Here is a 22453-nt window from a genome sequence, read left to right as displayed (position 1 = left end):
GCCCATGCAGAAAAGGGGAGAACAAGCAGAAGTCAGAGGTAGGCAAAAAAAATGTAATATTGTGTAACCACCTGACTTTCTGCCATCCTTTTAGCCAAATAAAGACATAAATAAACACTAGTAAGGGAAAACTATTATTTAAATCTGTACTTCAGATCTTTATTGAAACATTTGCAACTTCAAGGAAGCATTTACACGAGTAACAAATCTTTTTGACTCCACATTGACGTCCATGTTTACATGAAAATACTAAACGTTTTAAATTAAAAACCACATTTTATATTCATACATCCTTTATATAATCCCTGACACTTGCAAAGAGAAATATACTTACTTGGCCACAGCAGTGAAAGCCAGCTCTACATTGAGGCCTGACCTGGCGCTGGTCTCCATGAAGGGAACTCCGAATTCCTGCAGAGCCAAAGCAATGAATCTTAATGCAAAGTGCTTTTTTTGTGCTCTCTGTGATGTTTGTACTAAAACTTAGAAAAATCCCCAATGTTCCTACCTCAAAAAAATAATCTTTTCTTTCTTAATTTTTTAAGAAGCAGCTTTGAGCAGAGGAGCTCAAGACACTGGAGAAAGATGTTTACAGTCATAATAAACTGCAAACCTGTCCATTAATCTGTTTGCCATTTATGGCAAACATTCAGCCATGTGCTGCATTGAAACATTGCTAAGGTCTGAACTTCCTAAATTTTGATTTGTGATTTGATGCAAAACATCTGTTCCACCGTATCCCAAAGGTGCTCTATTGGATTGAGATCTGGTGACTTTCGAAGCCATTTGAGCACAGTGAAATCATTGTCATGTTCCAAAAACCAGTCTGAGCCATCAGAAGATGGGCAGGATATGGTTAGCAATAACACTCAGGTAGGTTGTGCTGTTTAAAAAAAAAAAATGCTTGATTTGATTAAAAACAGGTGGCATGGTGGTTAGGACTATTGCCTCACAGCAAGAAGGTCCTGAGTTCAGGCCAGGGTGGAGTTTGCATGGGTTCTCCCTGGGTGCTCTGGCTTCCTCCCACAGTCCAAAGACATGCAGTTAGTGGGGTTAGGTTAATTGGAAGCACTAAATTAGATGTGAGTGTGATTGGTTGTCTCTGTCTATGTGTTAGCCCTGTGACAGACTGGCGACCTGTCCAGGGTGTACCCTGCCTCTGGCCCTAATACAGCTGGGATAGGCTCCAGTGCCCCCCACCGACCCTGAAAAGGATAAGCGGAAGCAGATGGATGGATGAATTAAAAATGTGCTGAAATATATCCCGTGGACCATTACTACACCAACAGACGCCTGAATGGTTATAGAAGGTAGGAGCCATTTAGTTTTTACCAAATGAATGTTGCAGCAGAAATCAAGACTCAAACCAGGAAATATTTTTTCCAATCTTCTGCTGTCCAATTTTGGTCAGCCTGTAAAATTTGTAGCCTCAGTTTCCCATTCCAAGTGTAGCCCATCTACTTCAAATTTCGCAATGCCGTCCACTCAGAGATTCTGTTCCGCATACCTTGGTTTTAACAAGTGTTTTTTTCAGTTACTGTTGCCTTCCTATCAGCTCCAAGCAGTCTGGCCATTCTTCTCTGACCTCTGACAAAAACAAGGCATTTTTACCAAGATAGCGCTCACTGGATAGTTTCTCTTTTTCACACCTTTCTCTGTAAACTCGAGAGAGAGCTGTGTGGTAAAATTCCAGTAGATCAGCAGTTTCTGAAAACACACTAACAACCATGCCTCAAAGTTACCTTCCTTTACCGGTCTGATGCTCGGTTTGAACTTTGTCTTGACAATGTCTACATGCCTGAATGTACTGAGTTGCATTAGATATTTGTGTTAATAAGAAACCTCATGAAATGGCCTATAAGTGTATGTATAAAAAGTTAACACAGCAGGATTAAGCTTGAAAGAACAAATTGTGACTGGTGGATAAAAACTGCATAAAAATGTAGTGCCCAGCACCTTCACACTTGTTCACTTGTAGATAATCCAGCTCGGTGCCGTCTCCATGCTTTCCCTCTGGAGGCAAATTTGTATCAGCAAACAGAGATGATAACTGATGTGTCTTTTTCCTTCCAGGCTGAGCCCCGAGTTACTTATTGGCACTTTATTGCTGCCATTTCTAAAAAGAATTGCTTGGCAGTTTACCTTTTTTTTCAGTGCACTTGGTTTTGAGGCAGTGCAAGGATTTGCAGTCGCACTGAAGAAAGAGCTATAAAACTGGGGATGACTGACAGTCGATACATGTTATGCAGAAGCTCATAAAACATGATGAGCCATAAGACACAATTCTACAGAGTAAATACTGACTATCACATTTTTATTATCTATGGGGGAGAAAACACATCCGAGTCTTATCTTCCGTTTCCTAACAGCAGAAGGAAATCTCAGATAAAGAGCTAGAGTGAGAATGCAAACGGATCTCCAGATAATCAAACATTTCTGTAATATTTATAATCCTCATGCTTGCCATAAAAATCCAATCAGCCATATAAATCCCTTTGGAAAAGCACATATACAGAAAAATTAATGTCTTCACTGTTTAGAAAAAGATTGGGGCAAAATTTCTGTTTATATTGTGTGGACCTTCAGACTATGACACAGCTAAACAAATCCCCATGCATCTTAGTTCTTTACCTTAGCAAGTCTCTCACCATCTTCTCTCTTCACCACCCTGTCATGAGTGGCATCAGCCTGATGAGACAGGAAAAACAAGGTTACATTCCAGCATCAAGCAACCATCAGCATCAGCGCCAAATATGCTTTCACCAATTGCAGGCTTTTTGCCATATATAAGCCTCGTTCTGATCTGATGGCAGCTAAGGAGTCTCGGGATGCTATTAAAAGGCTGTTATGGCATGTTAGGTGACTGAAAGTAGACAGAGCTCTGAGCCAGAGACATCTGTTCTCTGCTTAGAGAGAATGACAGTTCCAGAAAATGTGTTTCGCTAATATTTGCAAATTTGATTGACAGTTATTAGATGTGTGCGCACACAGAATGACTCAGGACTCCTTGGCAGAAGAGATGTTGTATTTCAACTGGACCCTCATGGCTAAATAAAGGATACATAAAAAAACAGGTTTTTAAGCAAATGTCACCAATAATCAACTGACTGAGCTTCAAACAGCTTTGGCAAGTAGTTGTGCTTAAGCACAGACATCAGTTGATGCTAAGCATGCGTCTGTTGGAGCAGCAAATTATTACTGATACTTAAAAATACAACAATAGTTATTTTTTCTGAATTTTCTTAGATGCAACATTAGAGAACTTTTTTTTGTGTGTGTTTTGGTATTTGTCGCTATTAACAAATCCCATGAAAGACAAAATCCAGTTCAAAAATCAAGTGTGCATTATTTTGTCCCTCACTTCCAAGCCCTATTAAAGGCTATAAACCAAAGGCAAGACCCAACAGTTTCATTGTCAGGTGCTAACTTGATAGTGGAAGAATTTACATTAGGTGCCACAGTAATGGGTGAGTATAAAAATGATGGGACTTCTGTGAGTGTCAGATTGAGTACCTTTAAGCACAAATCAGGTCAGATTATTGCCCAAAGCTGTCCTTTCAAACATGTAACACATGTGTTTAAAGTATTTCCACATGCCCACTCACTGTGTATCCAAAGGGCAATTATCTGTGCCACTATCGTATCCCTGTCAGATGGGTTTTGTACATGTGAGCTGGCAGCTCACTCAGGTAATCTCTAGAAAAGTTCGGGATTGCAATGCATGTGTAAAAAAACTGTTACTGCTATGAAAGAATTTCAGCGCCTTGCCTTGTTTCCAAGTAGCATGAGCACTACATCTTGTTGGGCGTATTCGTGGATCTCAGTCAGCCATGCCTGATAAACACAAGAAAAGAAGAGACAAGGATAAATGTGTGGTATGCATATGGAAGGACTCAGAAAAAGCAAACCCTGTCTGGGACTTTGCAAGGACAAGCTTAAACATTAAATCTAATCACAAAGAGTGACAAAAATAAAGGGTAAAGAAAGAGGACAGAGGATCTGGGGAATCGCAATATTTTAAGATTTTAACAAACTGTATAGTAAGATTGTAAAAAATATCATCATCAGTTAAAATCAGCTGCATCGTGGTTTAACTGTAATATGTGCCGTGGGGAGAGATAGAGTCATCCAGGGGAACAAACAGCCTTTCTTACTGTGTGAGCTTCGACAGCTGCTGAACCGTCCATTCACTGTTAATGAGCAATTAGTTAGCTCAAACAAACACCTGCTGAAATATTACCCGCCGTCTCAGCACAATGCCTAATTGTACCCACAGCGAGTTATTCTGCATAAGTTTCTGCAGGTGATCAATCTTTTTTTGTTTAGTGGTCCCACTCAGACAACTACAGTTAAGTCTGCTGATGACACTGCATTTGTAAAGGAATTTCTCAGCGTCTCTGTGTGCCAGCATATGGCCAAGGGAGACTATAAGCAGGTTTCATGTAAATCCACTATAAACAGTATGTGTCGCCTTGATGTGACTTCTTGGTATGCAACAGTTTTGTTTATTCAAAAATCTGGAACCTAACCGATAAACTTTGTCTCCCCAGTTTTGGATTCAGCTTTTTTGACGTCTTTTAAAGGAAAAACACTAAAACAAAAATTCAGGTTTTTGGAGAAAAGCAGAGTTTGTTGCAATGCAGTTTATTGAGCTTCTCCTGATAAAAGCAGAGTCACCTAAGAAAAGAAGCAGAAGGAACAGTAAAGCGACAACAAAGTGATCCTGGGACGTCAAACCTTAAGCAAGCAAAGTGAGTGAGAGACAGACGAAGGACAAGCAAAAGGCAGAGGGAGACAGGAGCCACTGGCTCCGATTTCTTTGTTACAAAGAAAAAAACACAACAAATATATTGTACACAAGCACAGACGATATGTGAATCCTAATCAGTCACAATATGCAGGGACAGCTGACTAATCAGGACAGTCGGGCTGGTTGCTGATGGGCTGGTTTATGTTCACCTCTCTTTTGAGACGGATGAGTGGGAAAAAATAGTTCTGACAACTACTTTATTTTTTCCACTATCTCCATTCATCTAACAGCATCATAGTAAATCAGATGATTTCTATCATCTGAGGGATTTCTCATAGGGGCGTTGGAGGAAGATGCTGTCAAATATGCTATGTGAACCAACCTGTTTACCAGAAGACAGATCCCAGTTGCAGCTGGGAACGAGGAAATGTGGATGAAATTTTGTGTTATTAGCTTAGGCTACAAGGCTAGTACAACGTTTGATATAAAACCAATTCATATAACTGAGGTTATTAGCCTAGTTTATTTTGCGCAGCCCAGTAGGTACAAGATGAATCACAGATGGCCTACCATTTTAAGTTAAAAAAAAACAACTTAATTTAAAGGTTCCATTATGATCTATGTGATATTGAATAACTCCCCTATAATAGAATTTTGTGGTAGCTTTGGAGCAGCAGATAAACCCATCTGACACTGCTGATAATGATAAGCATGAAGAGGCCATGACTGAGGGGACAGGTAGCGACTAGTCTATTAAATAATTTGAATTAAGTTATTTATGTCTCGTAAAAATATATATCACACAGAGAGTATATGTGTTTTAAATTGTATCAAGACATTCAGAATACATCTGGGTAGCCTTCTGCAAACATGAATTGTAGACTATTATGATATGAATTGTTAGAAAAATCAAAAATGATCCCAAATTCCTCCACCATGGAATAAGTAGACCGGTCCTCTCACAATATTTGAGTACTAATCAGGCATAACTCGGCCTTACCATTGCATTCAGCATGGCAACTACACAACAGCTCCCATCAGGGTTGGGAACTCCCAATATGTTCAGCATGCTTCCCAGTGTGTTCTGCCCACTGACTGTATGACAGCCTTCCTCCGAGGCCTGTCTACTGTGCTGGGGCCAACAAATAAGGCTTGCAATTCTTAAGGCACAGGGTTAAACAGAGTTCACTCACTAAGGCACACAATAAAGGCAGCTACAGTAGTTTTCCCACAGAGGATACATGTAGCATATTAAGTGAACTTCAAATCATATTTAATGAGATTACATCCAGTATATTAAATGAACTTCAAATTATATAAGGTGAGATTATCATATTGAATGAGGCCAACTAAGAATCGTTCCCTCTAGTGTATACCTCATAATTATTCCCATCAGTTTAAGCTACAGTAGTGAAACAGACAGTGGTGAAAATTCACAGGGGAGCCTTCCAACTAGAGCTCATTATAAATAACATGACAGCACCGCCGCCAAAAGTCCTACAAAATGACAGGTAAGACTGGAAGAAAGGAAGAAACCATGTTTACTTCAGCAACAATGCTCAAGACTAAGTATACTGGTTAAAAAAGTGTTAATACTGTAACCACCACCCTCTATTATATTCCAGCCTGTTAGATATGCTAATAAACCAGTTACTCATCTCTGACTCCCAGCAATGCCCACATTAGATTCAGTTGCATCATGGCCAGCAGAGCTAAACACACTTGCCTGCTCTGTTAGCTTAATTAACAAATATTAAACGTCAAAGTAAACAAAGCCCCTGAGGGAGGTCAGGTCTCTCCTACTCATTGGATACTTTGCACATTACCATCCTTTGGGGGCCTCCCACTGGTCTTGGGCCCCAAGCAGTTGCCTGCCTCACCTTGTGACCAACGTGCTTCTGGAAATAGAACATGACCAGGCTCACATGCACAGCTGCATTCAAAAAGATGTGGATTTCACTCTACTGCCATCCCACCATACTGTCCACTTTTTAATATGAGTCAATGATAAATGGACTCATTCTTATATAGAGCTTTTCTACTCTACTGGAGCACTTGTGCTTTATACAGCTTGGCACATTCACACAACCCAATGCCTAAGAGCTTTCTAACTAACATTCACACCCCACTGAACGCATCAGAGAGCAACTTGAGGTTCAGTATCTTGTCCAAGAAAGCTTTGGCAAGTGGAGCAGCCAGGAACTGAACCACCAACCTTTCAATTAGTAGATGACCAGCTTTATTCCCCTGAGCTATAGGCACCTCAAAAGGGGGAGGAGAACATCTATTGTTCTATTTTTCTAAATCGACTGTCTATACTCAATATTTTTCTGGAATATCCTGACATTGAGTCAAAAGCCAAAAATATCTTAGCTATAATAAACGGACCAAATTTCTTAATCTTTGAATTCAGATGTTGACTTGTTGTTTCTGGAATTTCTTCCCTTCCTTCCCTGATCCCAGATGATCAGCTGTAAGTGGTATTATTGCAAAGTAGAAATGTTTAGGAACCACAGCAACACAGCCACAAAGTGGAAGACCATGTAAGATTACAAGTACTGAGGCGTATACTGTGTAAAAGTCCCCAAAGCTCAGTTGACTCAATAACTGTACAGTTCCAAAACTCCACTTGCACTAAGATCAGCACAAAAAAGAAAGAAAGAAAGAAAAATAGAAGATTGTGGGCCAGGAGCTTCATGGTACGGCTCTTCATGGCCAAGCAGCTCCTTTTGGGACATACATAAAAAGATTTAGTCTTACATTTCAAATAGTGTTTTGTGGGAACTGGTAAACTGAGTGAAAGCTATTTAAGCTACATCTGTACACAAGAGCTATTTTTAAAGAAACTACTATGTAGACTCCCTTTGTTCACCTGTACAGTCTTTGTCATCTCACCAGTACTCTACTTTAATGGGTTGTCTCAAAATCAATGCTGAATCTCATTTGTGTTTTGATGGGCTTCAGAGTTAATGAGGTCAGCGAGGTCTGGTGATTTGAGAAACCTGATGGTGGCTCCAAGATTCTTTAATCAGAGCCCTGAGCCCTTTGCTATTTTAAGAAAGATAAAAAAGACTGGGCTGGATTTGAATTTGCATCACCAGTGATCTTCAGCATAGTACTGAGGGGGGGAAATGTTTCAGAGGAACACCTTCCATGTAGCTAATCACTTGCTTCATGTATAATTCAACTTTTTGTCAAGGTTTCACATATTGCTTAGCTAGGTCAGCTGCTACAACTGCTTGTCTCTGAAAATGAAGCATCTTTGAATTCTGTGCATCCTTTGAAAGTCGCTTATGTTTGTATGATGTAACCTCTGTTCAATACAATATTTATCAAAATATTGGATCATGCATTTGGCCTTTGGTTATTGTTATCTACCTCCCAGCCGTGCAAACTTTCATCCTCCCACAACTACAAGCAACCCTCTGCAGGATAAAATCTGACAGCCTGCCTCTGAGTGATTCTCTCCATATGCTGTGATTACTGGTGATGAACCATAGCTTGTAATTAGATCATTTGGCTGTTCATAGCACATCGCCTCATGGGTCATTTCACGGATGTAATCATTGATCATGATGCCACTTGTCACTTTCATCCTGGAGAACTGCAGTCTTCTTTTGTGTTTTTATTGCAGCAGAGGAAATATGCATGCAATGGTGCAGCAGAAAACAAAATGAATCAATGTGGCAAATCAATAGATTCTAGGTGCATTTCTAGTCCCACTAACATAGCATTTAGTATTCCAGAAAATGTGATTTTGTATCCAGTATGTGAAATGCATTCCAAGAATACCAGAAAGTCCTACTGCATCTGGCTACAGGATACAGGCAAGTTGAGCTTTTCTGACCCACAAATCTCAGTGGAAGCTAAACATTACAACAAGAAGGTCAACGTTCAAGGCAGATAGTGTGTCCTAACTGTATGCAACAAGAGCTTTTAACTGTAAAACTAATAGTGTAACAACTGTAACAGCACATCACTCAATAAAAATACAGCTGGAAAAACTAGAAAGGATTCCAGTTTATGATTGCCAAATCACTTTTAGTTAGCAGGAGTAGTCTGCTAATGCCTGGGGCTAAAGCTAGGAATAAAATATTAAACAGACTTAAAGGACAATAACAGTTAATTTAACTGGGCATAAAACAAATTCATGTGGCTATAGTGGCTTTACCTTCATTGTAGAGATGAAAGGGAATTAGACATAGCACAACATAGAAAAGAAAGAAGACTAGCACAAGCTTTTTAGGTAGATACTGTGAAAGCAATTTTAGTGCAACTGAAAGTAAAAGAAAGTGAAAAAACAAAATTTTCTGTTGTTGCTTCGTATACTTTAATAAATCTAATTTTTTCCAGCAAACAATGCACTCTAAGTGTGACTACACACATAATTTATACTATAATTAAGTCAATTTTTAAATCAATAAACACTAAATAATAACATTACATACATTAAGCACCTTTTATCATTAGTTCTTACCAGCATCAAGGCAGGTGTGCAGGTAGTGCAACGTTTTTTGAAAAGAATCCATTTATTTATCTAATTAAATATTAAGCAGATAAATACCAGCTTCCAAATAATATTGTCAGCGGCTGCTGGGGAAGTCTCAGGGCTCACTTCATCTTTTATTCAAGACTAATACCAGGATCTCTGGCCAAACGCTCAGGGAACCAAATGTCAGTGAGATCGTGGCATGGCGTGAGAGGAGGTAATACATTTTCTCTTTGTTTTTCTGACATTAAAAAGTCCATAAATTATGTGACAAATCAGATGGAACTGGATTCTTTTGTTTTTGTTGTGCTTTTCTGTTTGTTTGTAAGCAACCCAGTCAAAATGAGCAAGAAACATGATTCATGTTTCATAAATAGCACCTCTGATTTTTGTTCACTTGAGCTCTAATGAATTAAAATGCCCACTGGTTTCTAAAACGCTCCATGCAACAAATTATTACCTGCTATTTTCCATCAAATATTTCATACAGCTGCAATGCCAAATGTCAGGGTTCATCAAACAATTGAAGAGCCAGTAACGATGTTCTTAGAAAGATGGAGAAAAGGACAGTAAAAGACAAGTCAAAGACCAAAGGATCTATATCAAAGAGGAAGGAAAATATGAAGCCAGGCACACAGCTGCTGGTGGCTGCGTTGTGACATTGGCAAAGACAAGTTGTCACTGGCAGAGGTATGTGAGGGTACTTCTGATGTTGCATCTGTTTTTCTTTTGTTGTCACAGGAGACAGCAGGTATGTGTACTACTCCAGGATACTGGACCAGCCTGGTCAGCTGTTCATTCTCTCTCTCTCTCTTCTTTAGAAAGACTGATTGGAAATTTGAATTCTTCCTTGGAAATAAAATCGCACATATGCTACTGCCATATTAACATATTGTGGGATTAGCTGTGTGTCTTACAGCAAAAACAAACCAACCCATTAAAAACTACAACTGCAGTAGTGTGGGGTGGTGAGGTCATTTTTATTCACAATATCAGCATTCATCACAAGATTCCTCAGCCTGCTCAAATTCAGAATATACAATCCATACATTTTACGGACCGCTTAAAGTTAGCATTCCTAAAATTTGGAGTTATTGATCTATTAGTCTACATAAAAAGTTGTCTTTGGACTGTGAAATGAAGACGAAGTACCTGGAGAGAACATGCAAACTCCACACAGAAAGTCCAGTGGATTCAAACCCACTGTTCTGAATTAGTTTTTTGTGTTTTAGTTGAGGAGGTGTGATGTTATGATGCCCTAACACGGTCTACGGATACTGATGACAAAATTCTCATTTTAGATTGGTGACTTCTGACTCAATAAACAAAATAGTGACTGCTCTAATGCTAAACTGAGGCTCCAAAATAAAGGAACAATAAAAGCCCCAAAACCTGTGTAATAAATACCATACATTAACACCAATAACACATTAGTTACTCCCAATACAATATGCAGAATCTCTTTGCATATAATAATGAAGGTGACAATCCTCAAGGAGCCTCGAAGTTTGACCCAACTTTTCCTCTGCTGCACTTTTGTCTAAGCAGATTTGCTATGGGTGACAACGCTATTCTTGCCAAGCTTTGATCAGAGTGTAACACCAAGAGACAAGAGAGGGGAGAAATCTGCTCTCAACAACAGGCAGAGTCAAAATGAACCAACCCACAGGAGCGCAAAGAGAAAATAGGGCTTCTCCCCTGAGAGGAGGTTTATGCAGCTGTGCTAAACAGTGACACTGTGGCACCGCCTGACACGCGGGGAGGACACACTGAAATCCTGTCACACTTGGGGCAATCCTGTCACATGTGCACGCAGAAACAAATCTGCATGCACGTGCGATGCATAATAACAACAATAATAATACAAAAGTGGTTTTATTGTTGGCAAAATTTATTGTTGGCTTTTATGAATAACTCATTGCATGTGCCATCTTCGGTAGATTTAGACTGTAAGGGAATACACTATTTAGATTAGTGAATAAAGCAAATTTAACAAGCAACTGGTGTGTTATAAAACTTGACAATTAAAAAGAAGAAAGAAAGAAAGAAAAAGACACTGACAACGACAGGCCTGTAAGTTGACGTCTGTTGCCTGACAGGGAAGAGAAAGGCTTTCATGTTTATAAAAGAGCAGCTGACGTGTACATCTGCCAGCAAACATGGGTGTGAGACATGTCGGGATGACTGATGTGCTTTGAAAAGCGGCAGTCGTAGTGAATATGAGCATGAGTAAGAGTGACGCTCTCCTCCAAGTTGTTTTTGCACTCGAGCCGATAAACACATTTGCTGACCTTAACTTTTGTCTCTTTCGTTTCCAAGTTTACATACACCGCATCAAACTGCAGCTGAAATCATGTACAGCAGTGTGCTGCTCTTTATGAATCCAGTTAAACAGCACTAAATATCAACAAGCATCAACTATATAATCTCATTGAGAAGTCACACAACATTTTTTAGAGCAAAGTTAATAAAATTAAAAGCTTGTCGTAAAATATTGCTGTCACCGGAGGAAGTGTGGCTGATGAGTGCAAACACTCATTACACTGCTCATGTTTAGGTTTTATGAGTACAAGCAACCAACAATATACTGTAGATGGAGATTACAGCAGGAACACTAACATAATGGTATTATGGCAGCCAAACACATGGTGTTATCCTTATTGAAAGTTATATTCTATATTGCATGGTGCTTTTATATTTTACAGTTATAAATAGCTGTTCTGAGATATACCAGATTACACTGTAATTTAACAGGGAAATGGGGCATCAAGTCTTGTATATGACATATGAGTGAAGTATATAACATTTTTACTTTCTCTTGCTTTCCACTTTTTAAATCTCTTCTTTAAGAACATTTATGGGATTCAGCTTGGCCCTCTACGTAGAACATAAATTCCTCTGAATTGCCTGAATTGTTCTATTGATCTAGAACAAAAAAAAAAGAAAGAAAGAAAAGAAAATGCATATAGTAAAAGCTTCTTGCTCTTCTCGGCAAGATCTCAAAGTGTAAGCACAACAAGCATAAAAAACACACACTCATCATTGGCCACCTTTTTAGGAACACCGTGCTAGTACTGGGTTGGACCCCCCTTTTGCATTCAAACTGCCTCAATGTGTTGCAGCTCAGATTCAACAAGGTGCTGGAAATGTTCCTAAGAGATTTTGGCTCATATTGACACAGTCGCTGCAGATTTGTTGCAGCAACTATGTGATGCGAATCTTCCGTTTCAAGGTTTTTGGATAGAAAGGTATTTCGATTGACATCGTGTGACTGTGGAGACCATCTGTGTAGAGAAGGTCTTTACCTTACAATATAAAGTTGTCATTTGGCGCTATAGAAAGAAAACTGAATTGAACTGAATTGAGTTACCGTTGCCTTCCTGTAAGCTCAAAGCAGCCTGGCCATTCTCCTCCGACCTCTAGCATCAACAAAGCACTTTTGACCAGAGAACTGTGGTTTGCTGGATATTTTCTCTTTTTCAGACTAGTCTATGTAAAGCCTAGAGATGCTTGTGTGGGGAAAAAAATCACAGTAGATCAGTATCTGAAATACTCATAGCAGTCCATCTGGCAAAATCATCCATGCCATTCAAAGCCACTTAAGTCCTTTTAGCCCCATCTTGTTTTAAACTTAAGCAAGTCGTCTTTACCAGGTCTACGTGTTTATATGTACTCCCTTGCTTCTCTGTGATTGGCTGATTGTTCAGTTCACAGTAAGAAAAGGTAAAGTCAAATAATGTTTTACTGCATTTGTTCACACAAATTCTCAAATCAAGGTGGTGCAGTAGTTAGCACTGTTGCCTGTGTCTCAGGTTTCCTCCCATGCTTGTTAGTTTAAGTGGTGATTCTGTATTGGCCGTAGGTGTGTATGTGAGTGTGGGTAGTTTTCTGTTTCTCTGTAGCCTTGCAATACACTGGCGACCTATCCCGGGTGTAGCCTACTTCGGCTGGTATGACAGCTGAGGTATGCTCTGGTCCCCTCATGACCCCGATTTGAACAATTGGTTATGAAAAAGAAGTTATTGGAGGAGTAATTTAAATCAGTTCTTAAACCCTGCCAGTGCACTCGATGGCACCAGTCTTGTAAATGGACCTGTGTTTCTTCAAATTATGCATGCATGACTAACGAAGAGAAAAATCAGTAATTTAAGGTTTCAGTATGTTCTGAAGAGAAAGAAATGGAGTGTTCAAAATGCCAAGTGGCAGTAAAATACTGACTCACTGCAAAGGGGATTAAGGTTCCCAAAGCTGCAATAGAAAAAGAACAAAAGTCATTTATCTGCAAATGTGCCACTTTGGTAGATTTTCATCACAATGAATTAATATTACCTCATGACAGGAATTTGACTTGCGGTAATCCACCAGTTAAGTTCAATTCAATTTCTTTTGCTTATCCAATTCAATTCGAATACATTCAAGTTTGTTGTTGTGAGTTGGTGCTGTATAAATAATCACTTTAAGGCGCTTTATACTGCAAGGTAAAGACCCTACAGTATCAAATTAACCCCTATAAGAAAGACTTTGTGGAAGTGGGGAGAAAAAGTCTCTTTAAACAAGAAGAAACTGTGGGCAAAACCAGGGTTAGGGAGGGAGGTGGTGTCTGTGGGGGAGAAACAAATGTAATGGCATGCATGATGGTATATAAAAACTGAATGGGTGTCATATTATGAACTTTTAAGGGCCTGTTCTGCTTGACTTTTGGTTTACTTATTATTTATGGAGTTTGTTGTTCTAGTTGCTATTCCCTGTTGGTTTTGCCATCTTTTTATTCTAAGGTATTGTTAGTTTTAGTTTTAATACCTTTTGCAGTCTAGTTTTTGTTTTTTAGTTAATATTGCTTATGGTTCAGAGCTTCAGGTTATCCTTTCTTCCTTGTTGTTTAGCCTTCATCTCCATTTCCCTCTGTGTCTTCCATCAGGTTTATTTTTGTGCCTGTTTTCCTAGTTTAGTTATTGTCAACTTTAAAAATTGAACTTTTGGCCAAAATTTGTTTTCTTATTAATCGAGAGGAAAAATAAAGAACAATCTAAGGACATATTTTATTTAAGTTGATCTGATAGGAAGTGATAAAACAAAGAGTTAAACGTGTAGAAAAGCTCCACAAACACCTTAAGCCGCATATAGATTTAGCTGACTTTGAGACATTGATATGGGGTCAGCCTGTGTGGGAAGACTTTGGCCTATGCTGAGATACTTCTGTTTTAAAGACAGAACATCTTTGATTCGGTACCACTGCCTTGACATGCTGCAGGCTAATTAACACATGAGACAATAAGAGAAATCTAATACAGCAAGCTGTGTTGTGTAAACACATATTGTAGGTGGTAGCAAACATGTATAGCACTGTAATTAAACGTTTAAATCTTCTAGTTCTTTTAAGCCTTTGAGAGGTATTCTTTTATACATCCTCTATTAATTTTTCAATTTTCAGATCAACCAAGTTAGTGTGTAAATTTCAGCAATTTTGTTTTCATTTTCTAAGCGAGAAAAAAATAGTGTCTCCATGTCTGGCTTATAGTATGAGGGTTGCTTTTCTTTGCACGAATACTAAGATGTTAGCTACTTAAACACCAGCTGTATTAAATGAATCCAGTGTTTACTTTCTGGTATCTTTAAAAACATGCAAAAAGAGAGATCTTTTTTAAAAACAAGAGCCACAAGCTGTTCCAGAAACAATGGCTAATCAGCCCGTGAAGTGCTAACAATTTCCTTTTGATTGCTGTTTGTTCTTGTGCTTCGACTGATTTAATAGTGTTGTTCTAAATTCACGTCATCACAAATTCATGTATGTGTGTGAGTGTGTTTTTTTTTAATGACAGCTCTCTTCTGCTTAAACAAATAATCGAAAAACAAACAGTGTGAGGTCCCTCTGTCTGGATGATAAAAGGACAGCACCAATGTGATAAAAAGCCAGAATAACCACAACAAACACAATGACACCTCTGCCTTTGTTCATGCAGGGTAGCGATACAACCCTCCAAAAAAGACAAAAGAGGCAGTGTGACAGAAAATGACATTATCTGAAGATAAAATGATACAGACACAGACAAACAATGTGTAAGGTACTTGCATGACTCACCTTGGGCAAACACATTTCACACAAAATATAATAAAAAAAAAACCTTCCCCAATTTTTTCAACCCTTTGTTTGGGTTTTTTTCTTTTCTTTTCTTTTTCTCCTTAAAGCAACTCCTAAATAAACTATATATCCCTTCAGATGAAGATATTTTATGCCAAGGAAAGTGTGAGTGCAGCAAAGGCATGCCTGTACTGCTTGTACAATCTTTAATGTTGATATATTAACAGGAGAATTGAGTACTTTCATTTATGACTAAGTTGTTTTCTTTACTTTAACTTCTAAGTGGGTAATGATGCTTTTTGAGGAAGCTAAAGGAGAGACAGTGGCAGCCAACGAATCATATTTCTCTTCTGAAAATATATGATAAACGGCTTTGACCTTTGACCTGCCAGCCCCCTCACAGGTAAAGAGCTTCTTTCAGCAGAGTTTCAATACACTCAGACGACCATAAAAGGAGCTTTCTGGTGCACAAATGTGGTGTTATATAACAAAAAATGGTGAGATGAGGAAGAGAAAAAGGCCTATAGAATCACTGATTTTGAAGCTATTTTAATGAGGCACCTGTAACATAAATCCATCCGCTGGGGTTCTGGTCATATCACTTCTTCCGGAATTGCTTCAACAACAACAACAAATAGCAAGCGACTTAAATCTTGAGTCTTCATCCATCTTACATTGCTTGTGTGCACGTACTGTAAGTGCCCCCATTTGTTTTGTCACTTTGGGGCTGACATCAAAGTAAATGGAAATGTCCACAGAAAGCAGCTGCCTGAACAATGGTACATCATTTTTTCCTCTGGCGCTTTGCCTTGGCAGATCCACGGTCCACTGGCTGCATCATATATATGACTACAGTAATCTGCAAAAGCAATGGAGCTGACATACTAATAATGTTCCATGCAGGACGCCAATTTAAAGGTGATGTCTGAGCAACAAGGTAACTAGGTTGCAGAGGAACCGACTGTGCAGAATAATCAGCATGATTTCAAAGCACAACAACATAAAACACCTGGAAGCTTGAAACAGGTCGTTTCACAAATGCCAAAAGTCTCCACAGACTGTGAAATGAATGGTATTTGACTTCACATCACTGCATTATTTAATGACAGTTTCTCTCATCACCATCTGGTGCAGTGGTGCCATGACATTTAGCGAACAGCAATGTGGTAGGCAGGCGGCCATTTCATTTGAAGCCAATCCATGCCCCGGGGACGCAACAAGAGAGATGAATGAAGACAGACAGATGAAGGTTTAATCCCCCTCGTTGCTTTCATTGTGTTTCTACAATGCAGACATGTAAGCATGATCAGGCATTTGGACATCGGCAATGCGAGTGCAGTTAGATGGTAATTAATCTTTCAATGATCAGTACCAAAGCCAGACTGTTCAATAAGAAACATTACATTTCATTTGCGGAAAATGAATTTCAATCTAGGCTAGGGCGACTGATCTGCATAGTCAATATCCCAACAGACACCATGTGCCTTTGGAGAGATTAATTTTGATCCCTGTCTGGGGACTGATCAATTCTAAGGTTATCAGAAAGCTATGGGATTTAATATTTTAAGTTTGAAATAAAACTGCAGGATTAGAAGCGGTATAGATCCCATGAAATAAATGCAAGCCATGTTGGTTGTTAATACACCTGATCGCTCTCTTTCCAGTCCATTGACTTCTGAGTCCAACTCAAATGTCACTTTCGGAGGCTCCCTTGTCACAAGGGGTGGCCACAGTGGATAGCCCTGCATGTTTGATTTGACAGAGTTTTACGCCAGATGCCCTTCTTGATGCAACCCTGAAGGGATTTATGTCTCTGGCTGGAATCAAACTAGTGACCTTTTGGTTGCTTCTTAGAAACATAGTGTCTAACCAGATATTTACTCTGGATGGCATTACCTTGGCCAGTACCACTGTGAGGAATCTCTGAGTCATTTTTGTTTAGGATATACCCTTCAGTGTGCACATCAAGCAAGTATACAGGGCCTGCCTGTATCATTTGTGCAGTGAATAAAAATAGAAACATCAGAGTGATGCTGAAAACTTAGTTCCCACATTTATTACTTCTAGGTTGGACTACTGTAATTTATTACCATCAGCTCGCTCTAAAAGCTGCCTGAAAGCCTTCAGTGGATCGAGAATGCTGCAGCGAGAGTATCAGAATCAGAATACTTGAATAATCTCAGAAGTCATATTTCTACAGGGACTAGAAAGAGAGCACATTTCTCCCATTTTAGCTGCTCTTTATGGGCCCTTTGTTAAATTCTGACTTGAATTTAAAATCCTTCTCGTCGTCACATACAAAATCTTGAATAATCAGGCCCCGTCACATCTTAAAGACTGCATGGCATCTTATTATCCTCACAGATCACTTCGCTCTCACACTGCTGGCTTACTTTTGGTTCCTAGAGTGACTGGAGGTCACTCTAGCATGGGACCAGCTCTCAGCTTGGATTCAGGAGACAGACACCCTCTCTACTTTTAAGATTAGTCTTAAAACTTTCCTTTTAGATAAAGCATATAGTTAGGGTTGATCAAGTGACCCTGAATCCTCCCTTAGTTACGCTTTAGTTGGTGTAGGCTGCTGGGTCATTTCCCATGATGCACTGAGTCTTTCCTCTTCATTCTTCCCCTCATCCTAAACCAGTCTTGGTGGCTGGCTGGCCCTCCCTAAGCATCGTTATGCAGAAAGTTTTTTCCTGTTAAAAGGGTGTTTTTCTTTCCCTTTGTTGCCAACTGCTTGCTCATTTTGATTTTTGGGGTTTCTTTCTAATATTGTAGAGCTTTTAATCCTAGAATATAAAGTGCCTCGAGGCAACTGCTGCTGTGAATTGGCGCTATGTAAATGAAATTTATTTTAAATTCCTTGAATTAATACACAGCTTACTGTACATGTGTAAAACTGGTAACTGTAACAGAAAGTTAATGAGGCTATGTTAGATAGAACTGTTAAGTAAACTTACTTATTTTATGTATCTAAGCAGCCATGTAACTATTTCACTGACAGACGCTTCCCTTCAGGTAGAAAAAGTGTTGAAGCGACTGCAGTGTGTAAATCCAAGTATGGATTTTGTTTTAACAAAGAGAAAATAGGTCTTAAGAACACTTACAGTTAGTTTGCCTCTGTTGCAGCTACTTAGAAAGACATTTAAGAGAGAGAAGTTATCTCATCTCTGTTTAGGACAGATGATTAACTGAGAGGCTGTGAGACATTTTTTAAAACTATGAATTATGCAAAGTTTCTTTAGAGGAATCCCAGAATAAAAATATAGACTTGCAAAAGAAAAAGCATAAATGTTAACCTACCAATGTTTATCGATTTTGCCCTGACCTCATGCTGTTATAATGGTCTAATAATAACTGAATATCTATTTTAAGACCAACTTTTTTGTTAGCCCCAGATGTTAATGATGAGGAGAACTCTCTCATGACTAGATGGTTAACAGACAAACAGACAGGAGTGAATAATTTTGATTGGACACTCTAATTCCCACAAAGAGCAAATGATCTTACTCCTGAATGATGGCACCACAGGAGCCAGGCTGCTATTTAAAACACAAGCCCAGACAAATAATTTGCGGCAGAGGTCTAAATAGACTTTTATAGTCTCCCTGAAGCACCACTTCTGACAAGAAGGCATTCATCATCTTACTAAATGGGTTGTGTAGTTCTGCAAAAATAAAGACTTGCGTTACTTGCCACTGTGTATTATATAAACAAACCACTGATTGATAGCGCTTGCCAGGACGGCGTGAAACACCTGAGTAACTCTGAAACAGCCAGATGTTTAAGATGCAGCGCACATACAAGAAATCATTTGTGGATGAATTTGACTTTATCTTCAAACCACTTAAAACACAATCCAAGTGACAGCGGCTGGAACATTCATGAGATGAACTGATTGGACTTCTATTGCCTTACATGTTGAGTCTTTCTCTCCGAGATGATGGACAGCTCGAATGATGTTAATGCGCTGCTGTAATTGTGTCCTCGAAACACTGCAGAGGGGAGCGGGTCTGAGGGCACGAGAAAAGGAGAACTATTTGCCTATCTCATTTCTGCTTCTCCTTCAGAGTGGCATTCATCACCATTAGTGTTCATTAACATGAGTTAGTGCTCGTTAGGCAGCAGTATGCCAGCAGGCATCTGCAGCTTACCGCCAACATACCTCCTGCCTGTAATAGGCACTGACTGAGTGTGAGAGTGGTGGAAGGATATGAAAGAGGGAGGGAGAAGGCTGAGCAGGGTGGGGAAGGACTTGTCAATCTGTGCCTCAGAGGATTAGTGTAAATGTATCAGTAGGAGACTATAACTGTATTAAATAAACGTCAACAATCTCGGGGGCAGTGGTGGTGGGGGGGACTCCACCAAGCTGTGAAACATCAAACAAGACAACCAAAAATAGACAGAAAGTCAAGCTGTTCATTTAACTTTGCTTATCATACTATTTGTGCCTACATTTACAACTCTAAAAAGTAAAAATAGTCTTGTATGAACAAGACAAATAGGGAGTTTTAATTAGGTAAGAGCGAAAACAAGTGGGAGACTTGACGAAAACAGTGGCAGATTTTGATTTTTGGAAGGCCATACTGTGAATTGCTCCATTTGTTCAACTTGGAAAATTGTTGAGTTATATTTAAATCACGTAAAGGGGCTGGTTGTCTACTCAGACTGTAGCTCCATAAAAAAAAGCAGATATCCATACTCTCCAAAGAATAAATCAGACTGACTCTGACCTTTTTGAGGCAATTTTACACAATTATTTTTTTAACAAGCTGCTATGAAACCTGACACATCCACAGATCCATTACCTGAAGTGAACTGACACCTTTCATCTATCATTTTACACCAAGCTTACAATGTATACATGTAATAATATTTGCAGCGCACTAAGCTAGAGGTCTCAAACTTCTATTTGCTCATAGGCCACAAACTGTGCAATTTGATCCAAGTTGGCCCGAACAGTAAATTATAAGCTAATAATCGAAACAAACACAAAAATGCTCCACAGCCTCTCACAACAGTACAACAATAAGTCCACACAACCCATCTCACTTAGTTTACTAAAATAAAGTGCTTTCAGGCTAATTTATAGTCATTCTCAAATATGGTATGTTTGTACATACACTTCACTGAATAATATATGCTTGGTTTTTCAAAGTAATGCAATAAGAAGGCACAATTAATGTCACAATTAATACAGAGATGCATTTTACACTTCTCTCCTGCTGCACTCCCTTTTAAATCTTTTCTAATCAGTTTGCAGTCTTCAAATCTGAGTGTTGTCCTTTATCTTTGTTAAATAAATTTAGATTTGGGACAAATGAAAGAAAGTCTCACACTGGGTTTAAGAAATTTCTATAGCAATTTGTTATATTTTGTGCTAATATATCTATATATGAAATATATAGAGTAAATATGTAGTTAAAAAGTCAAATTTGATACACAGCAGGTTAGAGGAGTATGCAGGTATACCCATTGGTGTCCTCACAAGCTGAAGATTGTTGGGACAGTAAAGACTTCCATATAAAAAATAGCCCGAAGCACGGTGTGTTGGACCATGAAGACAAGGGCCAGAGGCCTGTTCTAGCTAGATTTTGTGTCAGATAGCTGACAGTTTGCTACTCGTACTCCCCTGTGTTACTATTTTGCCAACGTATCAGTCCTTCCTCTCTGCATTCTGCACTCACATAACCCCCCCAACCCCCACCCCCACTCTCACTTTAGCTGTTGTTCAAATCTGGACTTGAAAAGCATCATTCCTGCTTCAGTGATCTCACAGGGCAGATAGGCACATCACATTTCTCTAGCACAGGCTGGTAACAAACAGGCTCTTCGTGCCTTAACAAGCCCTTTGGTGCACTGAATGAATCCTTTTTTGGTCACTGTAAATTAAAGCAATTGCAAATTGTGTCCCCTTGTGCTGCAGGTTATACTTATTACACAGAGGGGAACAAGTGCTATGATTACAAAGTGACACCAGCTGACACAGCTCTACCTCTTTTGACAACTGTTATTACTGAGGAGGGTAAATGGTGAAATAGAGGTTTCTGTAAAAGCTGCCATTTTGCAGCCCTTTCTGACAGTTATTTCACTTTTACTGGTGTCAAATAATTTAAATTTATTTTTGATAATGAATGAGTAATTGTTTAGCCTGTGCTCTTAACATCAGTGAAAACTATTTTCCCATTTAAATATTGGAACAAATTGGTTTCTTTATAGACTAAGTGCATCTTTTCATGTCCTCCCCTGCTGTGCTGCTGCCATTTCTTTTTTGATTTCTAACTAAAAGAGTTTTGCTTGTTCTTTTAACGCAGTATATAACATAATTATTAAATGACAGAAAATATCAGTTTTGTTCTGAAATCTGTGAATCAATACAGAAAGTTCAGGGAAGAAAACACTATCCTGCAATTTGGGATTTCAACAGTGTTATATGAGAGTGACTGGATCTAACTGCTGTGTTTAAGCAAAACTATAAGCCCACAACAAGTTCTGGATTGAATTGGTCTCATTATAAAAACAATAATAAATGGTTTCATATACACAAGTGGTCATGTGATTATTATTAGTTTAATCCTTCATCATCTAATCTGTTTTGAGTGCTCCTGCTGTCCGAGTGCATCCAGTAGACAAAAAGAGAATTTTAAGATGACCTTGCAGAAATACTAATATTGACCCGCTGGCCAGTATTAGTGGTACTGGCCTAGGTGCCTAATGATAAGGCCAAATGTAGCCGACAGATGCCCCCCTAGTGATTCATAAAAGAAACTAAGTTAACTACATTTGTAAAAAATATTTTTCACCTAAAAATTCAAATAGTCCTGCATTTTAGTTCTGAGAAATACCACAAAGTTTAGACAATAAGGTAACCATGCTACCCCTCACTCAGTAACTTTCAGTCTTCCTTCATATTCCTGATCTGATTAGTTATTTCATTCAAGTCTCCCCTTTGCACAGACCTCATTCACACTTTTCCCACTGGACAGTATGGGAAGAACTCCATAAGGCCTTCGCCCAACCACCCCACCACAAATTACAATGACAATCAATCTCCATTTTCCTGATTGCCATTTGGTCATGATGTTGTTCAGCATTACAAAGTCAGATTGTACTTCCACTTATTCCAGTGACGATG

At 39.0% G+C, this 22453-nt stretch overlaps 1 protein-coding gene across 1 annotated transcript in view; it reads right to left on the bottom strand.

Moving 5' to 3' along the window:
* Nucleotides 1–22453, bottom strand: part of LOC146388545 (ras-related protein Rab-26-like) — a 59576-nt gene that overhangs the window by 2510 nt on the left and 34613 nt on the right. The window contains exons 6-8 of the mRNA XM_084925932.1: nucleotides 3769–3834; nucleotides 2632–2688; nucleotides 335–411 (exon numbers count right to left, since the gene is read on the bottom strand). Coding sequence (XP_084782058.1) covers nucleotides 335–411; nucleotides 2632–2688; nucleotides 3769–3834 — 200 coding nt within the window. The remainder of the gene's footprint in view (nucleotides 1–334; nucleotides 412–2631; nucleotides 2689–3768; nucleotides 3835–22453) is intronic.

This window comes from Perissodus microlepis, chromosome 4 (assembly GCF_051167445.1).
Source record: "Perissodus microlepis isolate ML-2025 ecotype Zambia chromosome 4, ASM5116744v1, whole genome shotgun sequence".
Classification (NCBI taxonomy): domain Eukaryota; kingdom Metazoa; phylum Chordata; class Actinopteri; order Cichliformes; family Cichlidae; genus Perissodus; species Perissodus microlepis.
Note: the sequence above shows the minus strand (reverse complement) of the source record. Positions and strands in the feature narration are given on the sequence as shown.